At 44.2% G+C, this 24,939-nt stretch overlaps 1 protein-coding gene across 1 annotated transcript; it reads right to left on the bottom strand.

The window, feature by feature from the left end:
- Positions 1–378: 378 nt before the first annotated feature.
- On the bottom strand, positions 379–1,521 carry LOC120928475 (olfactory receptor 1M1-like). Its single transcript, XM_040339571.1, has one exon. The coding sequence runs from the start codon at positions 1,453–1,455 to the stop codon at positions 496–498; it is 960 nt and encodes a 319-aa protein (XP_040195505.1). The 5' UTR covers positions 1,456–1,521; the 3' UTR covers positions 379–495.
- Positions 1,522–24,939: the final 23,418 nt, after the last annotated feature.

The following is a 24,939-nucleotide window of genomic DNA, read 5'->3' as shown; positions in this document are numbered from 1 at the left end:
GAAATGTTACTTATATCGGGTGCAAGGAGAAACCGGCGTAATTATGTATGAGAAGGAATGACACACTCTGTTCATGTTGACAGTAAACCATTGAAATGGCTAACCACGTGGACAGTCATTATTTTCTGGCGGTGGGAGCATGCGAGTGACTAAGATGGTGGCGCTCTTCCACGTTATAGATACATGGTACCCTATCTCATTCCTTTTGCAGGAAGATGATGGATGGGGCCCTTAGCCAGCATGACCATTGCTGGCTGCGAACCAGGGCCCCTCTAACATCTCTATGGTAAATAAAAACTTGTAACCAAAGTATGAAGGACCAGGGGCTGTATTTAGACATCTAACTGCTGTAGACACAATAGTAATGGTAATGCCCTCTGGTACAAGCTCCGCCCCCCGGAATAATGTTAAATTGCTGTTTAGAGGCAATAATGGAGGTCACTTGGAACCCTCTTGACAAGAAGAAAATACTTTTCAGCTGTGATTTGTTTCAGGTCAGTAGTTCAGTGGTGGGAAAGATCTAACCTTCTTCCTTAAAACGTTGCGTAAAGTCTCTGTGATTTCCTTTGTTCTGAGGAAATATATTATCGGACTGGCCAAGTGTGGCACGAATGAATAAAGACAGAGGAGGAGCACGTTGATTTCACTTTGAATTTTTAGCAGCGGCGTATTAGTTACAATGTAGACAAAGATTCGAGGCACATAATACAGAGAGATGACCAAGAGGTGTGTGGTGCAGGTATAAAATGCCTTCCCCCAGTTTTCCGAGTGAGTTGATGATATTTCCCTTATGATCAGAATATAGGAAATGATAATAAGTGCCAGACATGCCAAAAGGACAACCAGTGCCGACGTGAAAGCCACCACCCTGAGAGATGACACGTCCGTACACGACAGAGCTGAGATGGCGGTATGAGTACAGAACAATGTGTTGATCTTGTCCCGGTCACACAGGACTATTTGTGAAATCCTGGCGGTGATAACTATAATGGTGGAAGGCGCTAAAACTACCCAACAAAGGCCACAAGCCAGAACAATCTTTCTAATATCAATGATAGCCGCGTACCTTAAAGGATGGCAAATTGCAACGTAACGATCCACGGCCATTAATAAAAGAAGGAAAGAATCAACGGTCCCGAAACAGTGGACACAGAACATCTGAAAAAGACAAGCCCTGAAGGGCATTTGGGCAGCTCCAAACCAGTACTTGCCGATTATTTTTGGTAAAGTCACTGTGTCGAACAAGAGATCAGATGCAGAGAGGTTGGCGATGATCAGGTACATGGGCTGGTGTAAGTGTACGCTGAATATGACCAAAAGTATCACACTCCCATTAGCAACCAGAGAAATAATATATACAAGAAACATTATAGCGGATATTGAGGAGTCTAAGTATTCCGGAGTCCCTGGAAATCCAACCAAAGTGACTTCTGAGATTGGTGTCCGATTTGACATACTTCCCAGAAAAAAGTCCAAATGCAACACCTAATTGGAAAGAAGGACAAAATCATTACATAACAGATGCTGCTCTCATTGAGGTGAAACTAAACTCCAGTCTAAAAAACATCTTCTTCTATTAGATCCCAAACAGAAAAGCCCTATGTAGAAACCCAATATCATTGGAGACCTTCATTCTCAAGGATCTCAAGCCCTTTCTTCAGGGCCACCATCAGGGGGGTACAGGCAGTACACCTGTAAGGGGCCCGGATGGCAACCCCCTTTAAAAAAAAATGTTTTTTTTTGTTTTTTTTTAGGTGTCCGGAGGTCCCCAGTGGCCCGGAGGCCCACAGGGCCCCAGATGGCAACCCCCCTTTTTTGTATTTATTTTTTATTAAAAAATATATATATTTTTTAAATATATTTTTATTTTAATTTTTATTAACCAGTTAAGCCCCGGACCAATATGCAGCCTAAAGACCCAAGGTGTTTTTAAAGTTCGGGGACTGCGTCGCTTTAACAGACAATTGCGCGGTCGTGCGACGTGGCTCCCAAACAAAATTGGCGTCCTTTTTTCCCCACAAATAGAGCTTTCTTTTGGTGGTATTTGATCACATCTGCGGTTTTTAGTTTTTGCGCTATAAACAAAAATAGAGCGACAATTTTGAAAAAAATGCAATATTTTTTACTTTTTGCTGTAATAAATATCCCCCAAAAACATATATAAAAACATTTTTTTTCCTCAGTTTAGGCCGATACGTATTCTTCTACCTAATTTTAGTAAAAAAAATCGCAATAAGCGTTTATCGATTGGTTTGCGCAAAATTTATAGCGTTTACAAAATAGGGGATAGTTTTATTGCATTTTTATTAATTTTTTTTTTTTACTACTAATGGCGGCGATCAGCAATTTTTTTCGTGACTGCGACATTATGGCGGACACTTCGGACAATTTTGACACATTTTTGGGACCATTGTCATTTTCACAGCAAAAAATGCATTTAAATTGCATTCTTTATTGTGAAAATGACAGTTGCAGTTTGGGAGTTAACCACAGGTGGCGCTGTAGGAGTTAGGGTGCACCTAGTGTGTGTTTACAACTGTAGGGGGGTGTGGCTGTAGGAATGACGTCATCGATTGTGTCTCCCTATAAAGGGGATGACACGATCGATGCGCCGCCATAGTGAAGCACGGGGAAGCCGTGTTTACATACGGCTCTCCCCGTTCTTCAGCTCCGGGGAGCGATCGCGACGGAGCGGCTATAAACAAATAGCCGCGCCGTGGTCCCGGATCGCTCCCCGAGCGGACCCGACCTCCGCATGTAGCGGGGGGGTCCCGATCGGACCCCCCACCCGCTAATAGGCAAGGACGTACGTGTACGCCCATGTGCCTGTACGTGCCATATTGTGGACGTATATGTACATGCGGGGGTCGGGAACTGGTTAAAGGGCCAATTTTTTTTTTTTTTAGAGGTCCGGAGGTCCCCGGATGGCAACCCCCCTTTTTTTATTTATTTTTTATATATATATATATATTTGTTTTTATTTATTTTTTATTAAAGGGCCCAGAGGTTTCTTTTTTTTTTTTTTATTAAAGGACCCAGAGGTCCCGGGTGGCAACCCACCTTTTATGGTAATTTCTTTTTATAAGCAATAATAATAAGAACACACCCAGGCATACTTAACCCCTTCCCCGCCCCCTAGTGTTAACCCCTTCACTGCCAGTGGCATTTTTATAGTAATCCAATGCATTTTTATAGCACTGATCGCTATAAAAATGACAATGGTCCCAAAAATGTGTCAAAAGTGTCCGAAGTGTCTGCCATAATGTCGCAGTACCGGAAAAAATCGCTGATCGCCACCATTACTAGTAAAAAAAAATATTAATAAAAATGCCATAAAAATACCCCCTATTTTGTAAACGCTATAACTTTTGCGCAAACCAATCAATAAACGCTTATTGCGATTTTTTTTTTACGAAAAATATGTAGAAGAATACGTATCGGCCTAAACTGAGGGAAACATTTTTTTTTGTATATATTTTTAAGGGGATATTTATTATAGCAAAAAGTAAAAAATATAATTTTTTTTCAAAATTGTCGCTCTATTTTTGTTTATAGCGCAAAAACTAAAAACCGCAGAGGTGATCAAATACCACCAAAAGTAAGCTCTATTTGTGGGAAAATAAGGACGCCAATTTTGTTTGGGAGCCACGCCGCACGACCGCGCAATTGTCAGTTAAAGCGACGCAGTGCAAAATCGCAAAAAGTACTCTGGTCTTTGACCAGCAATATGGTCCGGGGGTTAAGTGGTTAAAGGCCCCTGACAGCCTAGTACTTCATCTCCAGTTATTCCATCCAGGTGGGCTGACTCTGGTTATGTCAACGAGGCCAGCCCACTGTCATTCCTAGTCGGGGATTGGTTAGAGCTCCCTGAGACACCTCAGACAGCTCCACCTCTCTTCCCCACCTTTCTTCTAGAATTCTCTAGAAGAAAGAGGGAGGTGACAGTGAAGTGATGCTGTCTGTCAGTCATCAGCTGCTATTCTGAGCCACTCCCAGCCCACACAGACCAAAACAAACAGGCCTAGATTCCAGCTAGGCCTGCCTAAATTTGCCTATGCTCACAAAAATCTTAACCTCTAGCCTCTACCTATATAGAGGGTGCTACATATACACCATTAGTGTTGCTCACGAATATTCGTATTGCGAATATTTGGCTCGAATATGGCATATTCGAGTATTCAGTTCGAGTTCAATTCAATTCGAGTAAAAAAAATTGCGAAATTTCGCTAATGCAAATTTATTGCGAACATTTTGCGAATTTTTTTTTTTTTTTTTTTCTGATTGGCTCTGATGCAAAAGAAGGGCGGAGAAAGTATTTGCGAATATTCGGAAATCGAATATTGGTGATATTTTATCGAAATTTCGCTAATGCGAATGCGAAATTGATTGCGAGATTTTGACAACTCTGATTGGCTCTGATGCAAAAAAAGGGTGGAGAAAGTATTCGCGAATATTCGATTTCCGAATATTCGCAAATACTTTCTCCACCCTTCTTTTGCATCAGAGCCAATCAGAATTCTCCTACCACAGTTGTCAAAATATTTCACAACATTTTTTTTTTTTATAAAATATTCCGAATATTCGATTTCCGAATATTCGAGAATACTTTCTCCGCCCTTCTTTTGCATCAGAGCCAAATCAGAAAAAAAAAAAAAAAAATCGCAAAATGTTCGCAATAAATTCGCATTAGCGAAATTTCGCAATTTTTTTTTTTTTTTTAAATTTCACGAATATTCGATTTTAGCGAATATTTGACGAATATTCGGCTATATATTCGTGATATATCGCAAAATCGAATATGGCGTATTCCGCTCAACACTATACACCATATACAATATTTGACTGCAGACCACAAACTGTCAATGCAGCCATTCAATGCAGCCATTCAAGTGTCTATATCTGCCTTCCTCAAAAAATGTTATCCTCGAGCGGGCATCCCCCAAACTTACTAGACAAAGGGACAATTAACTGTCCTTCAGGCTTTAGGGGTGTCGGACTGTGGCCAGTAGAAGTAGAAAGTGTTCCAGCATCAGTGGTTTTATTAGGAGGAACAGTGTCTTATTGTTGGTATCAGTGGGAGGAATAGTGCCCATCGATGGGGGCTAATGGCAGGAATGTAAGAAAAGGGGGGAAAACGGTTTCAATTCCCCCCTTTTCTCATGGGTCGGCAGCAGGACTTAGGTAGATAGGTAATAATAGCATCAGCGGCGGTTTCAAGTTCCCCTATCTCTGGGGGAACTAGGCAGGGATCACGCGGGCGGGAAAGTAATAACACGCGTCGTTTCCCGGTCTTTTTTAGAACTGGTCTGCTCAGCTGGTCTTATCTGGTTCCAACCAGCTGTTTTTGGGGCTATATAAGGCGAGCTTTGTAGGTACGGAACCAATTCGCCTCAGAGGATAGGACCTGTGGTGTTCTAGAGGTTTTCCTCACTGAACAAACAGATTCCTCTGAGGCCAGAAGATGTCCCTTCTCCGTCAACTAATCGAAAGAGCAGGTGAAGACGGCGGAGAAGACTGGGTAAGGGAATGCCTGAACTTACCCCGGACATCAAGAGAAGAAGCTCCGGTGGGAGCAGCAGCGTCGGCAATGGAAGCAGCCCGGTCGTCGGCGGAGAGCATCTCGGCGGTCAGCGGCACATACAGCTTGGAGCCTGCACTTCGCCAGGAGGAAGATGGCGTCACTCCGCCGGAAGACGACTCAGAGAGGGGGAGGAGCGTCGGCAGCAGGTCCGGTGACCGAGACACGTCGGCGAAGAGGCGGCGCATGCCGCTGCTTCGGCTCTCCCCGTCCCCACCGCGTATGTCGGCATCCAAGGCTGCAGGGAAGAAAACGAAAGGTCGCGGAAGAGGATCGGGAACGGCGACAAGAGGCGGAACAGGCGTGAAAGGCGGCGCAAGGGTAACGTATGACTCGGCTGGTTATCCAGCTGGAGGTACCCAGGTGAGCGGAGTTGGAGCGGTGGAGAATCCTATTTTTTCACAGATGTCCTTGGCGGATGATTGGCGTCGGCTGACCAGGCAAGAAGAAGATTCCATCAGCCTGGGGGTGATCGATGACGGAGCTGCATTCAACACAGAAGTACAGCGGAGTGCGGAGGCTGTGTCAGCACAGGCCTGTCCTTTGAGGCCAGCACGAGAATCAGGTGAGTCAGTCAACATGTCATTGTTGGCTAACATGTCTGAGCTGTTAGGTAAATTAGTCAAGGACGTTCAGAATTTAAAGAGCAAACAAGTTTTGCCACCGCAAGATGCTGCTCGGGAGATATGGGCGCCATCTTGTGGTCAAATTGCAAATGACAGGGAAAAAAGTTCTGATCCTATTCCTATATCTTCTTTTCACTCTGCACGTATACAAAATTTACCAGAAACTTGTCTGAAAGTCCCAATTCAATGTGAGGTCTCTCCTTTGGGTTATCATTTAGCTGTAGCAATTAAAGAAAGGATTTGGAATGGTGAGTTTGTCGACATGCTTTCTTTGCTTCCTTCAGCCAAAGAGTTTATGTTCAAGGATAAGAAGGAAGATGACGACAGACGCAGACCAGTTACAAAATCCTTTAACAATTGGCTGCAATCGTTTTTCATATTTTCTAGTGTTCTCTGCGAGAAATTTCCGGAAAAAAGTATAGGTCTGTTTCAGCACCTAGACATAATTCTTGAAGCGTATAAAAATTTTGGAGGTACAGCATGGTTTTCTTACGACGAGGCATTTCGCCAAAAACTTTCTGTACATCCATCTTTAAAATGGGGAGTTAAGGATGTCGGATTATGGCTGAATCTTTTTCTCCCCCAAAAGTCGAATTATGGCAAACCGGTCTCGGCACAGCCCGCCACATCAGCAGTATACAAAAAGGGTATCTGCTTTAATTTTAACGATGGACAATGTAAATGGCCAAACTCGTGCAGATACCGGCATGAGTGTGCCTTTTGTTCAGGAACACACGCGGTATCCAAATGTTTCAAAAAAATGGCTGCAGCCAATCAATCATCAGGATCTAGTGTTCAGAAAGGCAATCACACCGGTGAGTTGGCAAAGTATGTTCCCATGGCTACGAATTTACCCAGACAAGGGGATGGCGCGTCTACTAATTGACGGTTTCCAGGAAGGTTTTTTACTTCCGTCTTTTTTAGGTTCAGGTTGTAAGGTCGTTAGGAATCTAAAATCCGCAGAGCTATGTCCTTCCATTGTTTTTGAAAAAATTTCAAGGGAGATAATGGAAGGCAGGATGGAGGGTCCATTTCAGTTCCCTCCTTTCCCTGATTTTAGGATATCTCCTTTGGGAATAGTACCCAAAAAAGAAAAGAATTCTTTTCGGTTAATACACCATCTTTCATTCCCGAAGGATGATTCGTTGAACGACCAAATAGGCGAAGACATCGCGTCTGTCAAGTATTCATCTTTTGAGGATGCTTTGATATTGCTTAGGCAGTTAGGTCACAGGACGCTTTTGGCTAAAGCAGATATTAAATCTGCTTTCCGCCTGCTACCTATTCATCCATCCGGTTTTAATTCATTAGGTTTTTGTTTTCAGGATAAATATTATTTCGATAAATGTCTCCCCATGGGGTGCTCTTTATCGTGTTTTTATTTCGAATCATTTTCCACTTTTTTAGAATGGGTAGTACGATTAGAGTCGGGTTCTAAATTTATAATTCACTATTTAGATGACTTTTTATTCTTAGGAAAAGCGGATTCGGATGATTGTTATAGGTCTTTGCAGACGTTTTTTGAAATTTGTAACAGCTTCGGGGTCCCGTTAGCATTGGAAAAGACTGCTTTGCCATCCTCTTGTCTGGATTTTTTGGGCATCACTATAGATTCAGAGCTCATGGAATTTAGATTGCCGGAGGAAAAATTAGAAAAGTTAAGAGGTTTGCTGTTAGCAGTTCTCAGGAAAACAAAGGTTTGTCTGAAAGACATGCAGTCGCTGTTAGGCTCATTAGCTTTCACGACAAGAATAATTCCGATGGGTAGGGTATTTTCTAGGAAACTATACCTGGCCATTTCAGGTTTAAAATCCCCATCTTCGCATTTACGGGTCACATCTGAGATGAAGGAAGACATCATGGTATGGTTGCAATTTCTGCACCACTTTAATGGAAGGATGGTATGGCAAACTGAATTTATTTCCAACAAAGAGCTTTGTCTGTTTACTGATGCGGCCGGTTCTTGCGGTTTTGGCGCATTATGGAGATCCCATTGGTGCGCGGAACGTTGGCATGGCAGCTGGAAACAGAAAGGTGTTTTAAAAAATATAGTTTTCTTGGAATTGTTTCCCATAGTTGTGGCTTTGGAACTTTGGGGAACATTTTTTAAGAACAAAAGGATCATTATCAGAACTGATAATAAAGGAGTTTTGTTTGCAATTAACTGCCTATCATCAAAATCTCCGCCGGTCATTGCCTTGCTCCGCCACGTTATTTTCAAGTGTTTAAGCTTGAATATATGGTTAAAAGCGGTACACGTGGCGGGGAAAGATAATGATTTGGCGGATGCCTTGTCTCGCCAACAGATGGACCGGTTTTTTCGGCTTTTTCCAGAAGCGGATTCGATAGGTCTGCGCTGTCCTCCTCAGCTATGGATGTTAATTTGAGACCTATTTCTGAGTATATTGTGAATTCTGTGGCACACTCTACCTGGGTTGGATACCGATCGGCCTGGTTAATGTGGTTAGCCTTCTTGAACTCTATTCGACAGCCGGCTGGCATGTTCTCGGAACATTTAATTTTATTATTTATACAATCTTTATTTGTACAGAAATATTCTTGGTCTTATGTTTCAAAAACTTTGGCGGGAATATCCTTCTTTGGCAAATTCAAGGGTTTACCATCCTGCCTAAGTTATTTTTCCGTGCGCCAAGCTTTAAAAGGTTACAAAAAGGAGCATTTTACTCAAGATCGTCGGTTGCCAGTAACGCCAGCGCTTTTGTCAGAATTATGCGCAGTTACAGGCCAGGTTTGTTTTTCTAATTTTGAAGCTGTACTGTTTCAGGCGGTATTTTCATTAATGTTTTTTGCAGCACTCCGGATATCAGATTTAGACATTATTCAAGTCTCTGATGTCTTTCTTTCCGACGAGGCGGTTCGGGTGTTTTTGCGTCGGTCAAAAACGGACCAGATGGGAAAAGGCATCTGGATCAATTTAGCGGCTTGCGAAAGATCGTTGGCATGTCCTGTTAAATTACTTAGGAACTATATTAAGGTAAGACCCGGTTTTTCTCAGAAATTCTTTATTCACGAATCCGGACGGCAGCTCACCAAATTTCAGTTCAATAGCGTGTTCCGAAAATGTTTGAAGGTACTCAATTTAAATATAAAGGTGTTGTCTTCGCACTCTTTTAGGATAGGGGCAGCAACAGAAGCTGCCAGGTTGGGTTTGGATGAAAGCATAATTAAACGGGTGGGCAGGTGGAAATCTGAGCGATATTTGACATACGTACGTCCTAACTTGTTCTTTTGATTCATTTCAGGTAACGTCCGAACGATTTGGATCGTCGGGCATTCCTTTATTTTTTGGGCTCATCAGAGAGCAGTTGACCGCAGCTACACTAACAATCTGGGCCTGGATCCGGCGCTTTTCAAAGTTATATGGTTCGGTAGAAGAGGCATGATGTGGTCTAGTTTAGTTTGGGAGATTAGTCAGATTCTTCGCCATCATTCACCTCCAGATGTTCTTATTTTACATCTGGGGGGGAATGATATTGGAAAGCTGAGAACATTGGACATCATTTTCAAAATCAGGGATGACGTCCATAGTCTCCAATTGTCTTTCCCGAATACTGTTTTTTGTTTTTCAGAGATTGTGCAAAGATGGAGATGGCTTTCCTTCCCCCCTTTGCGCCCTTTGGAGAAAATTCGTCGGCGCATAAATAGGGCCTTGTCTAAATTACTGCCTCCTATGGGAGTTATTTGTTATAGGCACACGGAATTAGAGGGGTTGATTCCCGGTCTGTTTAGGGTTGATGGAATCCACCTGTCCAATATTGGATTGGACATTTTCAACACGGGTTTGAGTTCCTGTGTTGAAATGGCCGCGGTTGTGGGTGCTGGTGACAGGTGGGCATGAATTCCCTCCTGTCTTTTGGAATTTTTAACTTGATGATATATGCAGCCGGAGCCGTGTGGCTAGGTTGTTTAAGAAGTTGAAATTTTTGAATAAATTTAATGGTTTGAATATAATTTGATTTTAAAACCAATAATAAAGCAGCCGCGGCCTTAAAACCCCAGTGGTTTTGTTTGTTATTTATTTATTTAAATTATTTATGTTAAGTTAATTAAAAGTATTTATGTATATGGTCAAATGTTCCTGCTTGCTGTCCCATGGTGTACCATCTTTGGTATTAGTGAGAGGAATAGTACTCCATCTTTGATGTCAGTGGGAGGAATAGTGCCCATCTTTGGTATTAGTGAGAGGAATAGTGCCCATCTTTGGTATTAGTGAGAGGAATAGTGCCCCGTCATTGGTGTCAGTGGGAGGAATAGTGCCCCGTCATTGGTGTTAGTGGGAGGAATACTGCCCTATTGTTGGTGACAGTGAATGGAACAGTACCCCATCATTGGTGTCAGTGGAAGGAATGGGGCCTCATCTTTGGTATCAGCAAGATGAATAATGCCTCATCATTGGTGTCAATGGGAAGTAATAATGCCTCATCATTGGTGTCAATGGGAAGGAATAGTGCCTCGTCATTGGTGTCAGTGGGAGAAATAGTGCCTCATCATTGGTGTCAGTGGGAGGAATAGTGTCCCATCATTGGTATCAGTGGGAACAATAGTGCCCCTTGAAATATTTTTTTAGGTCTTGAAGAACCCCTGCTATAACCAATCCTTTTTTGGTTACAGGCCAAAATGCCCTTTACATTGGTGGCTTTTCAAATGAAGAATGTGCTCAGAATGCCACCCTTATAGACAGCTAAAAAAAGATGATTAGGTTCATGCCGTTGACTCTGCCAAGTGGCATTGGCCCCAGAACTATGCAGGCACCATGAAATAGGAGGACAATCAGCCACTGCTCAAAGAACCCCAGACAACCTCTGGTGGAACCCTAGGGCTCCATTCAACCTGTATTGTAAATGGCCGGTCTACATAATCTGAACGCAAAAGCCGCCGATATCAAAACCGACGTCAGCAGCCTGCAGTAGTTTGTATCCATGCGCCACCCAGTGGTTGCCGGCGGTACTGCTTGTGATGTATTCATCCTTCTCACAGTTCTGTGCAACTGTGTGTATCCATGCGCCACCCAACGGTTGCTGGCAGTACTGCTTCTGATCTATAAAAAAAGAGACCAGTGATATGTCTATAATGTTAAAGACCAGGGGCCATATTCTCAAATAATTTACGCCGGCGTATCAGCAGATACGCCGACGTAAGTCCGATCCTATGTTTAAGTGTATTCTCAAACTGAGATACACTTAAACATGCCTAAGATACGACGGCCTGCGCCGTTGTATCTTAGGCTGCAATATTTACGCTGACCGCTAGGTGGCGGTCAGCGTAGAATATGCAAATGACTAGTCACGCCGATTCTCTAACGTACGCTTGCCCGCCGTAGTGTTTTAACGTCGTTTCCGTAAGCGATACGCGGCGTAAAGATAAACATGCCCCCTAGGTGGCGTACTCAATGTTAAGTATGGCCGTCGATCCCGCGTCGAAATTTGAAAATTTTACGTCGTTTGCGTAAGTCGTCCGTGAATGGCGCTGGACGCCATTTACGTTACAGTCAAAACAAATGACGTCCGCGAGACGTCATTTAGCGCAATGCACGTCGGGTAATTTACCCGACGGAGCATGCGCATTACGATCGGCGCAGGAGCGCGCCTAATTTAAATGATCCACGCCCCCTACCAGGATCATTTGAATTAGGAGGGCTTGCGCGGGTGGACTTTACGCGACGCCGCCGCAAGTTTACAGGTAAGTGGTTTGGGAATCAGGCACTTGCCACTTAAACTTGCGGCGGCGTAACGTAAAGGACATACGTTCCGCCGCCTCAGATCTTTAAGAATATGCCCCCATATAGCTCCTATGAAAAAAGCAGAACCAAAGTTTGATTCTGCTTTTTTCATAGGAGTTATATGATCTTTAACATTATAGACATATCACTGGTCTCTTTTTTTATATACCGTATTTATCGCGGTATAACGCGCTCTGGCGTATACCGCGCACCCCCAAAGTGGCCCCCAATCCTGTGGGAAAAAAAGATTTTTTGTTATTTTGTACTTACAGTTTTGATGTCTTGCGCGGCGTCCATCTGCGGCCTCGTCGGGTGTCCTCTTCGGCGGGTCGGGCGTCCATCTTCGGCGGGTCGGGCGTCCATCTTCGGCGGGTCCGGCGTCCATCTTCGGCGGGTCCGGTGTCCATCTTCGGCGGGTCCGGTGTCCATCTTCGGCGGGTCCGGTGTCCATCTTCGGCGGGTCCGGTGTCCATCTTCGGCGGGTCCGGTGTCCATCTTCGGCGGGTCCGGCGTCCTTCGGCGGCGTCCTCCCGCTCGTTTCCCGCCACGACTTTGAATACTGCGCCCGCATATAGCGAGCGCAGTACACTCGTGAATCTTCGTCCAGGCTCGGGCGCCTCTCGCACTGACGTCCTGTACGCTCAGGACGTCAGGACGTCAGTACGAGAGGCGCCGAGACTGGCCGAAGATTCACGAGTGTACAGCGCTCGCTATATGTGGGCGCAGTATTCAAACTCATGGCGGGAAATCGGGTATCGGCGTATACTGCGCACCCACGATTTTGCCCTGATTTTCAGGGCAAAATACTGCGCGGTATACGCCGATAAATACGGTATTCATATTTTTCAGATAAATCACAGGTTTATTTATTCATTTTTTTTTTGGGGGGGGGGGGGTTCTGGCATAAATTTTTGGAGAATCGTGAGAGAATCGTGATCTTTAGTCTAAGCAAAAGAATCGTGATTCTCATTTTGACCAGAATCGTGCAGCCCTAGTGTAAACAAAAAAAAAGTTGCTTAAAATACCTGTTCGAAATGGGAGGAAGATCTGGGACGAAACTAAGATGACGCAGAATGGTCCAGGATCTGGTTAACTACTAAAACATCCTCACCCAAAGTTATGGCAATGGAAACAAATTATAAAGTCCTAACCCGCTGGTACCCCGTACCCTCTAGAGTGGCTAAATATGCGCCAAATCACTCAGCCCTCTGTTTTAGGGGCTGTTCAGAATTAGGCACTCATCTACATACGTGGTGGACCTGCTCAATCGCTCAATCCTTCTGGAAAGAAGTTTTCGAATTAGCCTCTATAATGCCATCATTTCTAACATCTTCCCAACTTAAGCTTTTTGTCCAACTTTCAATGGATGTGAAAACAAACAATAGCGAAAGCGTGGAAATCGCCATTACTAGTGTTGGCTGAAACATAAAACAGAATGCCTACTGCGATGCCTCACGCCAAAATAACAGCTATCGATTGTAAACAAATCCCAAAATTCCAAAAAGATATGGAATCCATGGATAAAGTATCACCACTAAATGTTAATGATTTGGTCCTTTTGCCATCATAACTGATTCAAGAAATCACTCATCCATTCACTAATTGAATAACTACACTGTACATTGCACTGGAGCCTGGTCCGACCTTGTGAACCTTCTCTTTGTCTTGTATCTTTCCTTTCTCCCTTTCTCTTTCTGTTCTTTTTTTATTTTATTTTATTAACCACTTGACTGCCTAACGCCCATATACGTCGGCACAATGGCACGGCTGGGCACAGGCACGTGCAGGTACGTCCCCTTTAAGGTACGAACCGTGACCCGGTTCGAAGCTCCGTGACTGCGGCCGTGGGACCTGTGGACTCGATTGCCACCAGTGTCCCGCGATCGGTCACAGGAGCTGAAGAACGGGGAGAGGTGAGTGTAAACAAACCTTCCACGTTCTTCACAGTGGCAGTGTCACTGATCGTGTGTTCCCTGATATAGGGAAAGGCGATCAATGACGTCACAAGTCCAGCCCCGCCCCCCTACAGTTAGAAACACATATGAGGTCACACATAGCCCCTACAGCGCCCCCTAGTGGTTAACTCCCAAACTGCAATTGTCATTTTCACAGTAATCAATGCATTTTTATAGCACTTTTTGCTGTGAAAATGACAATGGTCCCAAAAATGTGTCAAAAGTGTCCGATGTGTCCGCCATAATGTCGCAGTCACAAAAAAAAAAAATCGCTGCCATTACTAGTAAAAAAAAAAAAATATTATTAATAAAAATGCCATAAAACTATCCTCTATTTTGTAAACACTATAAATTGTGCGCAAACCAATCGTTATGCGCTTATTGAGATATTTTTTTGGCAAAAGTAGGTAGAAGAATACGTATCAGCCTAAACTGAGGAAAAAAAATTTTTTTGGGGATATTTATTTTAGCAAAAAGTTAAAAATATTGCATCTTTTTCAAAAATTGTCGCTCTATTTTTGTTTATAGCGCAAAAAATAAAAACCGCAGAGGTGATCAAATACCACCAAAAGAAAGCTCTATTTGTGGGAAAAAGTTGCACGACCGCGCAATTGTCAGTTAAAGCGACGCAGCGCCTTAATTGCAAAAAGAGGCAAGGTCCTTTAGCTGCATAATGGTCCGGGGCTTAAGTGGTTAAACCTTTTATTTAACTATATATGCTCTACATCAGAGTGCATTTGACATGTACACTTATCGTTTTTTTTGTTATAACCATTTGTAGGTTTGATAGATTTTATATCAAAGATAGCTTAGATACCGGTAAGTTGAATAACACCATTTATTTTGGTCATGTGAATCAGATTAAATCTGAGAGGACATTTCATGTCACCCATTTATTTATATGTGTAGCCCTACTCCCGAAGGAGCCGCTGATTTGTTATTGGGATCGGCATATTGAGTTACCTTAATGTGGCGTATGGGTGCAGTTGGAGAACAAAGCAGTGAGCGAAGGTCCAGACAGTGAATAAAGGGTTTTCCAATGCTTTATTTCCTGGCCAACTCGGCCAACATCAAGTTCAAATGGGAAGAAAAGGGTGATGAGGAGAAAGGGGAGAACCTTGCGATATCAGGCCTGGATATGAACCGAGCAATCCTGCTCTCAGTAGTATCAACTTGTGATTCGTCGCCACTCTTTCTGAGTGGGTGAAGTGCCCCCGGACAGACCCCTCTCACAAGCCTGGCAGCCGAGGTGGCACTTTGGATTTCTGGGAGGAACAGATCTCTCTCACAGGCCTGGCTCTAGGGCCTCTGCCACAGGCCAATTACTTTAGGTGAGCTAAATGGATGAATGGAGCGAATCCACTCAGTAGGTTTTAGCATAGGTCACCAGATGACAGCAAAGGGTACCTGTCAACATTCCGGTCACCAGATCCCCGATTGGTTCGTTCAAGCCCTGTTGGACAACCTGCCTCTGGGTTCCCCTCAAGCCGACCCCCCAATCGAATGGTACCCAGCCTGGGATACTCTCAATAGAACCGGGGACCCAGTAAGTCACTGGAGTCCCCTTTTACCTTTTAATGAGGTTTTGTGTAGCCTGCAATTCTGGCCTGGTGGGCCGCGCTGGCAGGGTCCATGGATGCGCGCACCCTGAAGGTGGATGCCGCACCTGGAACCGGGACCCCGCGAAGACTTTCTAGCACATGACACCTGTCACAGATATACCCTTCCCCAGCATGCCCCGCGAGGGAAAGCTCCTCTAATTGGTTGCTGGGGAAAGTTGCTCTGCCAGAACCCCTCTGGTGCCAACTGCTGGCCAGGGATGGTATCGCATCCCTGGAGTACAGACTGACCCAGTGGACATTTCTAGAATGACAGAAGTCCCAATTTAAATAAATTGTGAATAGGAGCAAAGTAAATCTCCTATTCCCCAGTAACTTTAGCATAGTGCCCATACTGAAAGTAAGGGGGCGCTACATATGTTATTGTTCAATATAGAGCTTAATTAATGGTACCCTTGAATAAGTAAGTAATGTATCTTTAATTTGATGTGTAATCAATAAAACTTTATTGACATGGAACATAAATACCCGTTCAACATACAAAAAAAAAAAAAAAAAACACAACATACCTGCCAAATACTTGAAAACACCAAAATATGGCCCCCCTGAAAGAAAAGCTGATTTATTTTTAAAGGGAAATCTTGCACTAAAGAAGTGTATGAAGCTTTTTTTTTTTAAATGCATCCACCAAAATGCATGGAGATTATTTACCATGAGCTCCAATGTGAGTTAATGCACTTGCTATGGTAGAAGCCTTTAGGGCACCAATAAGAATGAATGTCACAGCAGCACTCCTGCAATAAAGACATGCACTTTCGATTTTGCACAAGTTCCACTTGTATACAGGTGTGAAAGGGGGCTTAGGCCCCATACACACAATAGAATTTATCCGCGAATACGGTCCAGCGGACCGTTTCCGCGGATAAATCCTCTCGAGGATTTCGGAGGATTTTCATGCGATGGAGTGTACACACCATCGCATTGAAATCTGCGCCGAAATCCTCTGGCGATGACGTGTCGCGCCGTCGCCGCGATTATGACGCGGCGACGTGCGCGACGCTGTCATATAAGGAATTCCACGCATGCGTCGAATCATTACGACGCATGCGGGGGATCCCTTCGGACGGATGGATCCGGTGAGTCTGTACAGACCAGCGGATCCATCCGTTGGCATGGACTCCAGCAGATGGATTTGTTCTGCATGTCAGCGAATATTCGATCTGCTGGAATCCATCCCAGGGGAGAAATATCCGCGGAAACAGATCCGCTGGAGTGTACACACCATAGGATCTATCCGCTGAAACCCATTTGCTGGGATTTTTCAGCGGATGGATTCTATCGTGTTTACGGGGCCTAACAGTGACTGCTGACCTTCAGCCTGGGTTCACACTTGTCCGACAAACGCTCCGACATTGGGAGCTCATGTCGCATGACGTGTGAAAATCAATGTTTCCCTATGAGAGGCGTCTTAACTGGTCCGACACAAGTTGGTCCGACTTTGAAAATGTTCCCTGTACTACTTTGGACCGACTTTGATCCTACTTCAGCCCATTGAATATCATTGAAGACGGATCAAAGTAGGATCCTTGTCCTAACCGTCCGACTTGTGACATCCGACATGGTGATTACAGCAGCAGGAAAAGGAATTCATCTCACACTGGGATTGTTTTGATTGGTCAAAGGACAAGTCAGACTATCACAAAGTTGGATCAAAGTAGTATCCTGTTCATGAAAGTCGGATGGATGTAGGATCGATGTAGGACTGATGTTGCAGAGCAAAGTAGGATTAAAGTCGTAGGACTGTCGTGTTGTATCAGGCCTCGTACACACAACCGAACATGTCTGCTGAAACTCGTCCACGGACCAGTTTCCGTGGACATGTCCGACCGTGTGTAGAGCCTACCGGACCGGATTCCTGGGCTAGCGGACAGGTTTCCAGCGGACAAAAGTTTCTTAGCATGCTAAGAAACTTGTCCGCTGGAACCATGTCCGTCAGACATGTCCGATGGTCAGTATGACTCATCGGACATGTCCGCTGGTTATGACGTATAACCAGCGGCCCGAAATCCCGCGCATGCGTCGAATTGATTCGACGCATGCGTGGAAGCATTGAACTTCCGCGTCAGAGAACGTCGGTGTCGTATACGTCACCGCGTTCTCTGTCTGCGGGAATTTTGGTCTGATGGTGTGTACACACATCAGACCAAAACATCCCAGCAGACATGTCCGATGAAAACGGTCCGCAAACTGTTTTCATCGGACATGTCTGGCCGTGTGTACAAGGCCTCAGTGTGAACCCAGCCTGAATCAATCACAAAATAAAATATCAATAAGCCCCCAAAAATAAAAAGTGTATCAAAGGGGTTGGATGCCCAAAGAGTTGGCAATCAGAATTAAGGCTGGGTTCACACTGATACTACACGACAGTCATTCAACTTTCATCCTACTTTGCTCTGCGACATCGGTCCTACATTGGTCTTACATCCATCCGACTTGAATGAACAGGATACTACTTTGATCCAACTTTGTGATTGTCTGACTTGGTTCTTTTGACCAATCAAAACAACCCAGTGTGAGATAAATTCCTTTTACTGCTCCTGTAATCACCATGTCGGATGTCAAAAGTTGGATGGTTAGGACAAGGATCCTACTTTGATCCGACTTCAATGATATTCAATGGGCTGAAGTAGGATCAAAGTCGGACCAAAGTAATACAGGGAGCATTTTCAAAGTCGGACCGACTTGTGTCGGACCAGTTAAGATGTCTCTCATAGGGAAACATTGATTTTCACACGTCATGCGACGTGAGCTTCCAATGTCGGAGCGTTTGTCGGACCAGTGTGAACCCGGCCTCACTGACCCTAATCTAATGTAGTTTGTCAGCTCTGCCTATATTCTCTCTACAGCAGCTTCCAATATACTGACACTGTGACTGCTATATACCCCCCTTTTAATAATGAGGGGTCTGGCACATAACATAGCCCCCATTATTGTCCCTTCTAAGCCAGACTAATATAGGTTCACAGGCCTATGCAATGCATTTGTTACAATTATTTTGGAAAGTCAAATTGACTGAGAACCTTGATTGGGTGCACCTCAAACGTATGGTAGACCCAAACCTGAACCTCGTCCCTAAAACCTCTGTTAAGAGCACATGAATCCTGAACTACAAACATATAAAACATGATGTGTGAAGACATTCAATGTACACATATACTAGGAAGTATAACGAGTGTAGGATTTACATACCTCTCATAGCACACTGCCAGTGATGCCTAGTCATTAGGGTATGGTGAGGATGTTCCTCAGAGTTTATATACTCTGAGACCATGCAAGGGATTGTCCCCTGTGATTGCACAGAACTCTAAGGTAATTCATATTTGCTAATTAATGTGCACATTTTTAAATGCTACACCTGTGACCAGGTCTAGTTCATATTGGAATAACTGTTTTATTGCTGAATTAATGGTACTGCCAAATGACAGAGAAAACCTCTCATTCCTATGATTATAATATATCTGTGAATGAGGTTATCTTGAGATTCATACTATTATTATTATTATTATTATTATTATCAATAATTTTTTTTTCCACAAAATAATTTTATTAGGAGATAGTACACAATACAAATACATACAAACAAATATGTATAATTTGCATAATATAACATGAAATGTCATCCGCTAACGTATTCTAAACAAAGAAACATATAATTAAAATAAGCCTTGTTCAGACATTAGTAAACATGGGCATTAGAACAGCACTGTGCTGTAAGTAATACCAGATAGAATACATTAGGCATCAAGATACCTTATGAATGACCGTCACTCACGTAACTGAATAGTAGTGACCATATAGGACCAAGGAGAATTATGAGTGCTCTCAGTACCCCGGGGGTCACAACCAATAAGCCTAGTAACATTAATAATTGAAACCCCGACCTTGAGTCCCCAGTACATCGGGGGGGTAAGGAGTAGTTAGCAAGTGGGGCAAAAGTAGTCTTGGCCGGTCATATCGCTATAGGGGTAAGGGACAAAAGGGGGATGAAGGGAGAGGGGAGGGAGGTAAGGAAAGAGAGAAAAGAAAAAAAAGGGGGGAGAAGGGGGGTGGGGACAGGGGGGAAAGGAAGGTGAGTGGGGTCCAGTTTGCGAGGTTCTCTTAACAGACACAGGGTTTGTTCTCAAGGAAAAAAGGACTTGTAGTAGCCAGAAGTCTTGAAATGTGTCCAACATGCCCAGGTCGTTGTAAATTTCTGTATTCGGTCTTGAGAAACATGGATTAATTCCTCCATCTCCTCTATTTTGGAAACTCTATTCAGCCACTCTTTAATGGTTGGGGTTTCTGTTGATCGCCAATGCGTGGGAATACAAAGTCTGGCCGCATTGACCATATGCATAGCTAAGGATTTCTGGTACGTATGTTTGGACAGGGTCGTGTGGTGTAGTAGGAATTGGGCCGGGTTGTAGTCCAGGGTATAGGTGGTGACTCGGGATATAATGGTGTGGACGTCTTTCCAGAATGGCTGGATTAAGGGGCACTCCCACCAGATATGAATCATGCTCTATTGCATCTCCAACATGTATTTGGAACTGAACGTAAAAACTTGTGTAAGCGTGCTGGGGTCCTATACCATTTAGTTATGATCTTGTAGCCATTTTCCTGAATCGCTACGTTCAACGATCCCTTATGAGCAAATGTGTAGATAGATTCCCAGTCTTCCTCAGTAAGAGCAAGTTGTAGATCCGTTTCCCAAGAGGTATGGATGGTCTGTTTCCCAAAGGGCTAGTGTCATTTTGGAGAAGAGCGTAAATGTACGAGATTAAATGTCTCTGTGGTGTATTGCGTGAGTACAGGGCTTCAAACAATGTGAGCTGTCTACTCAACTTTGCGTTTGAGTCTGGAGAGGTAAAGAAGTGCGTCAGTTGTCTATATGACCAGAAAGGGAAGGTGTTAGTGCGTGATTCAGAGGTCAACTCTTCAAAGGAATGTCTACGGCCTTTGCGAAAGAAGTGATGAGCTAAGACCTCTTCATGAGGCCATTCCATTTGAAGGAATGTGTTAGAATCTCCCGGTGGGAACTCTATTATTATCAATATTATTATAATACAGGATTTTTATAGCACCTACAGTTTGCACAGTACTTGACTAGGGTATAAAAGATTCTTTGCTGCCCCAAAAATACTGCTAGACCACCACTCCTCCACCAACTTTTTTTTTAATTAACCACACGAGGCTAAAGATGGATTACAATGGCCATAGCAGCCTTTTATTAACCAATAATAAAAAAACATTATAAACATATCAAAATAATAATGGAAGCCATACCATGGAATGGTCCCTATTTATACTCTAAGGCCCCGTACACACGACCAAACATGTATGCTGAAACTGGTCCGCGGGCCAGTTTCAGCATACATGTTCGGTCGTGTGTAGGCGCGAGCGGGCCGAATTCCAGCAAACATTTGCCCGCCGGGCCTTTTCCCAGCAGACAAATATTCCTGGACTTGTTTTAAAACCGTCCGCTGGAATCCTGCCCGCTCGGACATGTACGGTCGTCAGTACAGACCTACCGTACATGTCCAGGCGCCCGCTGTCCCTCGCATGCGTCGAATGACTTCGACGCATGCGTGGAAGCCTTTAAATGGCAGGCCCGCCCACGTCTCCGCGTCATCACCGCGTCATCGTCGCGGCGATGACGCCGGCACGCCCCGCGTATTGTTTACGCGCGGACTTCTGTACGATGGTTAGTACAACCATCGTACAGAAGCCCTCTGGCAGGCATGTACGGTGAAAACGGTCCGACGGACCGCTTTCATCGTACATGTTTGCTCGTGTGTACCGGGCCTTAGAAAAACAATACCTTGTACCCCGCCAGCTGCCATGACGAAATATCAAGAAACCACATTCCCAACTGAAGACCATACGCCAAGGAACTTAAATAAGGGTGGGAGGGAAGGCTGTTGTCCCAAACACGTTCTTCTCTGAGTACCATGGATGGTGTCAGGAACAAGTATGGAGATCGAGATGCTAAGAGGGCTCCCCTTGGGGCTGAGTGCAGCGACCTTGGAGTTGGGAACAGGGAGCGCGGTGCCCACAGAACCATGGTTGGCCAGGTGCTTGGTTTCATTCTGATGAGCTCAGCCACTGAGGGATGGCTGAAGCAGGCAGAACTGAGCTTGTTGTATTCAGATGTATGGAGATACCAGAAGCCAGGCCGGGGGTCAAACACAGGTAGGTCAGTCCAGAGCATATACAGGGGCGAGCCAAGGTCATACACGAGCAGGGTCCAGGTACAAGCCGAGGGTCAAGCCGGGTAATCAGGAGGCAGAAGCAGAGTCCACAAGCAGGCCAAGGGTCAAACACAGGAGATCAGGAAGCGAGGTCAAGGCAAGCCGGGTCACAACGGATAAGCATGGATCAGGAGACAAGGTCAAGGTACACAGGAGACCGAAGAGATAATCCAGCAATGAGCAGCTCCAGCAGCAGGCTTAAATAGACCAGGAAGTTAGTCATGTGATCTGTTTAGGTTACAAGGAGGAAGTACCACCCACCTTAGTCATGCTGTGCACCATGGCGGCCATGATTATCTTGGGCGGAATTGTCAGTCCTTCTGCCATTTCCCTGACAGTGCCCCCCGCGAGGGGCAGCCTCTGGATGTCAACCTAGACCATCTCTCTGGGTACCTGTTGCGGAAATTTTGCAAAAGTCTTGGATCGCGTAAATTATTCATTGGTTCCCAAGAATTTTCCTCTGAAGAATACCCCTTCCATTTAAGAAATTGAGTCTGCCTACCTCATTTACAGCACTATAGGATGGCTTCAACTTCATATTCGGTATCGTTACCTACGGTAACTGGTGGAGGTGGCAACTCCTCTCTTCCTGGAATTGGACTTTGAACAGCTGGTTTCAGTAGGGAGACATGGAACACGGGATGGATCTTGTAGGAGTTCAAAAGCCACAGGGTTCACTTTCTTCTTGATCTCAAATGGACCCACAAACCTTGGACCAAGATTCCTGGAAGGACAAGAAAGTCTGAGGTTAATAGAGGACAGCCATACCTTGTCACCCACCTTGTAGATGGGATTTCCTCTCTTTCTCCTGTCATGTTTGTTAAAGTCTTCCTGAGCCTTTCACATGGTCTTTTGAAGGATTCGGTAATTGGTTTGGAAGAAGTTTATCCTATCCTAAATAAAAAGGTACAGCGCAAAAAACGAATTAATTGTAATTCTGATGTGATCCAAAATTAAATAAGTGATATAGACAAACCACTAAGCATCACTTGATGTGAACAAAATGAGCTGTGAAGAAATGTATACAAATCAGGGGAAAATAAATAATAATAAGTGAAACTACAAATGCAAGTGAAAAATCTTGAGTGAATACATATAAGTAAAAAAAAAAAAATATATAAAAAATTTGGACTGTCCGTGTGTTTATAAAAATAAACAATTAGTGCAAGAAAATAGCTCCAAAGGGGATGTTAGTCCATAAATTCCCGAGTGTCTAAAGAAACCTTCTTGAAAAATTAATTCCAAAGGAAAATATCTTCAAATAGAGGGTAATATAAAGCTGGCACCACCTTCCACCAAGGGTACACCCGAGTGACAGATAAAATCTCCTTACCAGATGTACTGACCACAACGGTGGTCAGACTGAACACGGGTTAATTTAGAGTCACCCAAACGACTATGTGCTGTATGCTGGAGCTGCCTCGAATCAGATACGATCGACCAAAGCGAATGGATGGCTCAAATACAAAAAGAGAGAAGGGGGCCCAGAGTGCAACTTTGCAAAACAGTTTTATCGTAAAGAAAAAGTAATGCACTTACAGGTATTTGTAGAAAATCAGGCCCAATAAAATGCACCATGTGCGGTTAAAAACGGGATCTCAGCGTCCTCTTTGCATCCTCTTTGCTTCCCTTTCCTGGGTATGTTCGTTCAGAGTAGCGTGATGACGTCGGGACGCAGGCCACACCTAGTGTGGCCTGCGTCCCGATGTCATCACGCTATTCTGAACGAACTGACCCAGGAAAGGGAAGCAACCTCTTTGCTGAGATCCCGTTTTTAACCGCACATGGTGCATTTTATTGGGCCTGATTTTCTACAAATACCTGTAAGTGCATTACTTTTTCTTTACGATAAAACTGTTTTGCAAAGTTGCACTATGGGCCCCCTTCTCTCTTTTTGTATTTGAGCCATCCATTCGCTTTGGTCGATCGTATCTGATTCGAGGCAGCTCCAGCATACAGCACATAGTCGTTTGGGTGACTCTAAATTAACCCGTGTTCAGTCTGACCGCCGTTGTGGTCAGTACATCTGGTAAGGAGATTTTATCTGTCACTCGGGTGTACCCTTGGTGGAAGGTGGTGCCAGCTTTATATTACCCTCTATTTGAAGATATTTTCCTTTGGAATTCATCTTTCAAGAAGGTTTCTTTAGACACTCGGGAATTTATGGACTAACATCCCCTATAGATATTCCTAAGATCCGGCAGGTGTAATAGTTTTACACTGTCGGATCTTAGGATGCAGTACCTCGGCCGCCGCTGGGGGCATTTCTCGTCGAAATTTCGCGTCGGGTATGCAAATTAGCACTTACGGAGATCCACAAAGCGGTTTCCCTTCGTGAAGTCTCCGTAAGTTGTTAGTTTGCAAACGCAAAATTAGGGCTACTTTTACAAAGTGTAGAGTTAGTACACCATGTAAAAGTAGACCCTTCTTTCCCGCGACGCTGTCAAATTTTTTTTAAATTTTTTTTTTTCCCGACGCAACTTTTTTTCACAAAACTCGACGTAACGTAACTTTGCGCAAAGCACGTCGGGAAAATCGCGTCGGGAGCATGCGCAGTACGTCCGGCGCGGGAGCGCGCCTAATTTAAATGGGACTCGCCCCATTAGATTGGGCATGCCTTGCGCCGGACATATTTAAGTTACACAGCCGAAAATTTCTAGGTAAGTGCTTTGTGGATCGGGCACTTAGGTAGAAATTTTGCGGCGGTGTAACTTAAATAGGAAGATTTAGGCTAAGCCCGCTGGCTGTGGATCTGGCCCAGTGTGCCTTGCATGTTGGATCTCTGTATGTGGTCAGGCTGTGTAGAAGTCTCACACATGTGGTATCGCCATACTCAGGAGTAGTAGCAGAATGTATTTTGGGGTGTCATTTTTGCTATGTAAATGCTATGTGTTGGAGATATCTTATAAAACGGACAAGTTTTTATTTTTTTACACATTTTCCAAATACTTCTGGAAAAAAAATGAACCGTTCAAAAGACTCATTATGCCTCATTAGATTTTACGTTGGGGTGTTAGCTTTCAAAAATGGGGTCATTTTGTGGGAGTTTCCATTTTCCTGGTGCTCCAGGGCCTTCAAAAGTGTAATAGGTGGTTGAGAAATGAGATGTGTAATTTATGCTCATAGAACGCCTAAAGGTGCTACTTCAATGTTGGGCCTCTGTATGTGGCCAGGCTGTGTAAAAGTCTCAC

The sequence above is a fragment of the Rana temporaria genome, chromosome 2, assembly GCF_905171775.1.
Source record: "Rana temporaria chromosome 2, aRanTem1.1, whole genome shotgun sequence".
Lineage (NCBI taxonomy): Eukaryota > Metazoa > Chordata > Amphibia > Anura > Ranidae > Rana > Rana temporaria.
Note: the sequence above shows the minus strand (reverse complement) of the source record. Positions and strands in the feature narration are given on the sequence as shown.

Excerpts from the sequence above, each read along its gene's own strand:
- LOC120928475 (XM_040339571.1), bottom strand. The coding sequence starts at position 1,455 with ATGTCAAATCGGACACCAATCTCAGAAGTCACTTTGGTTGGATTTCCA.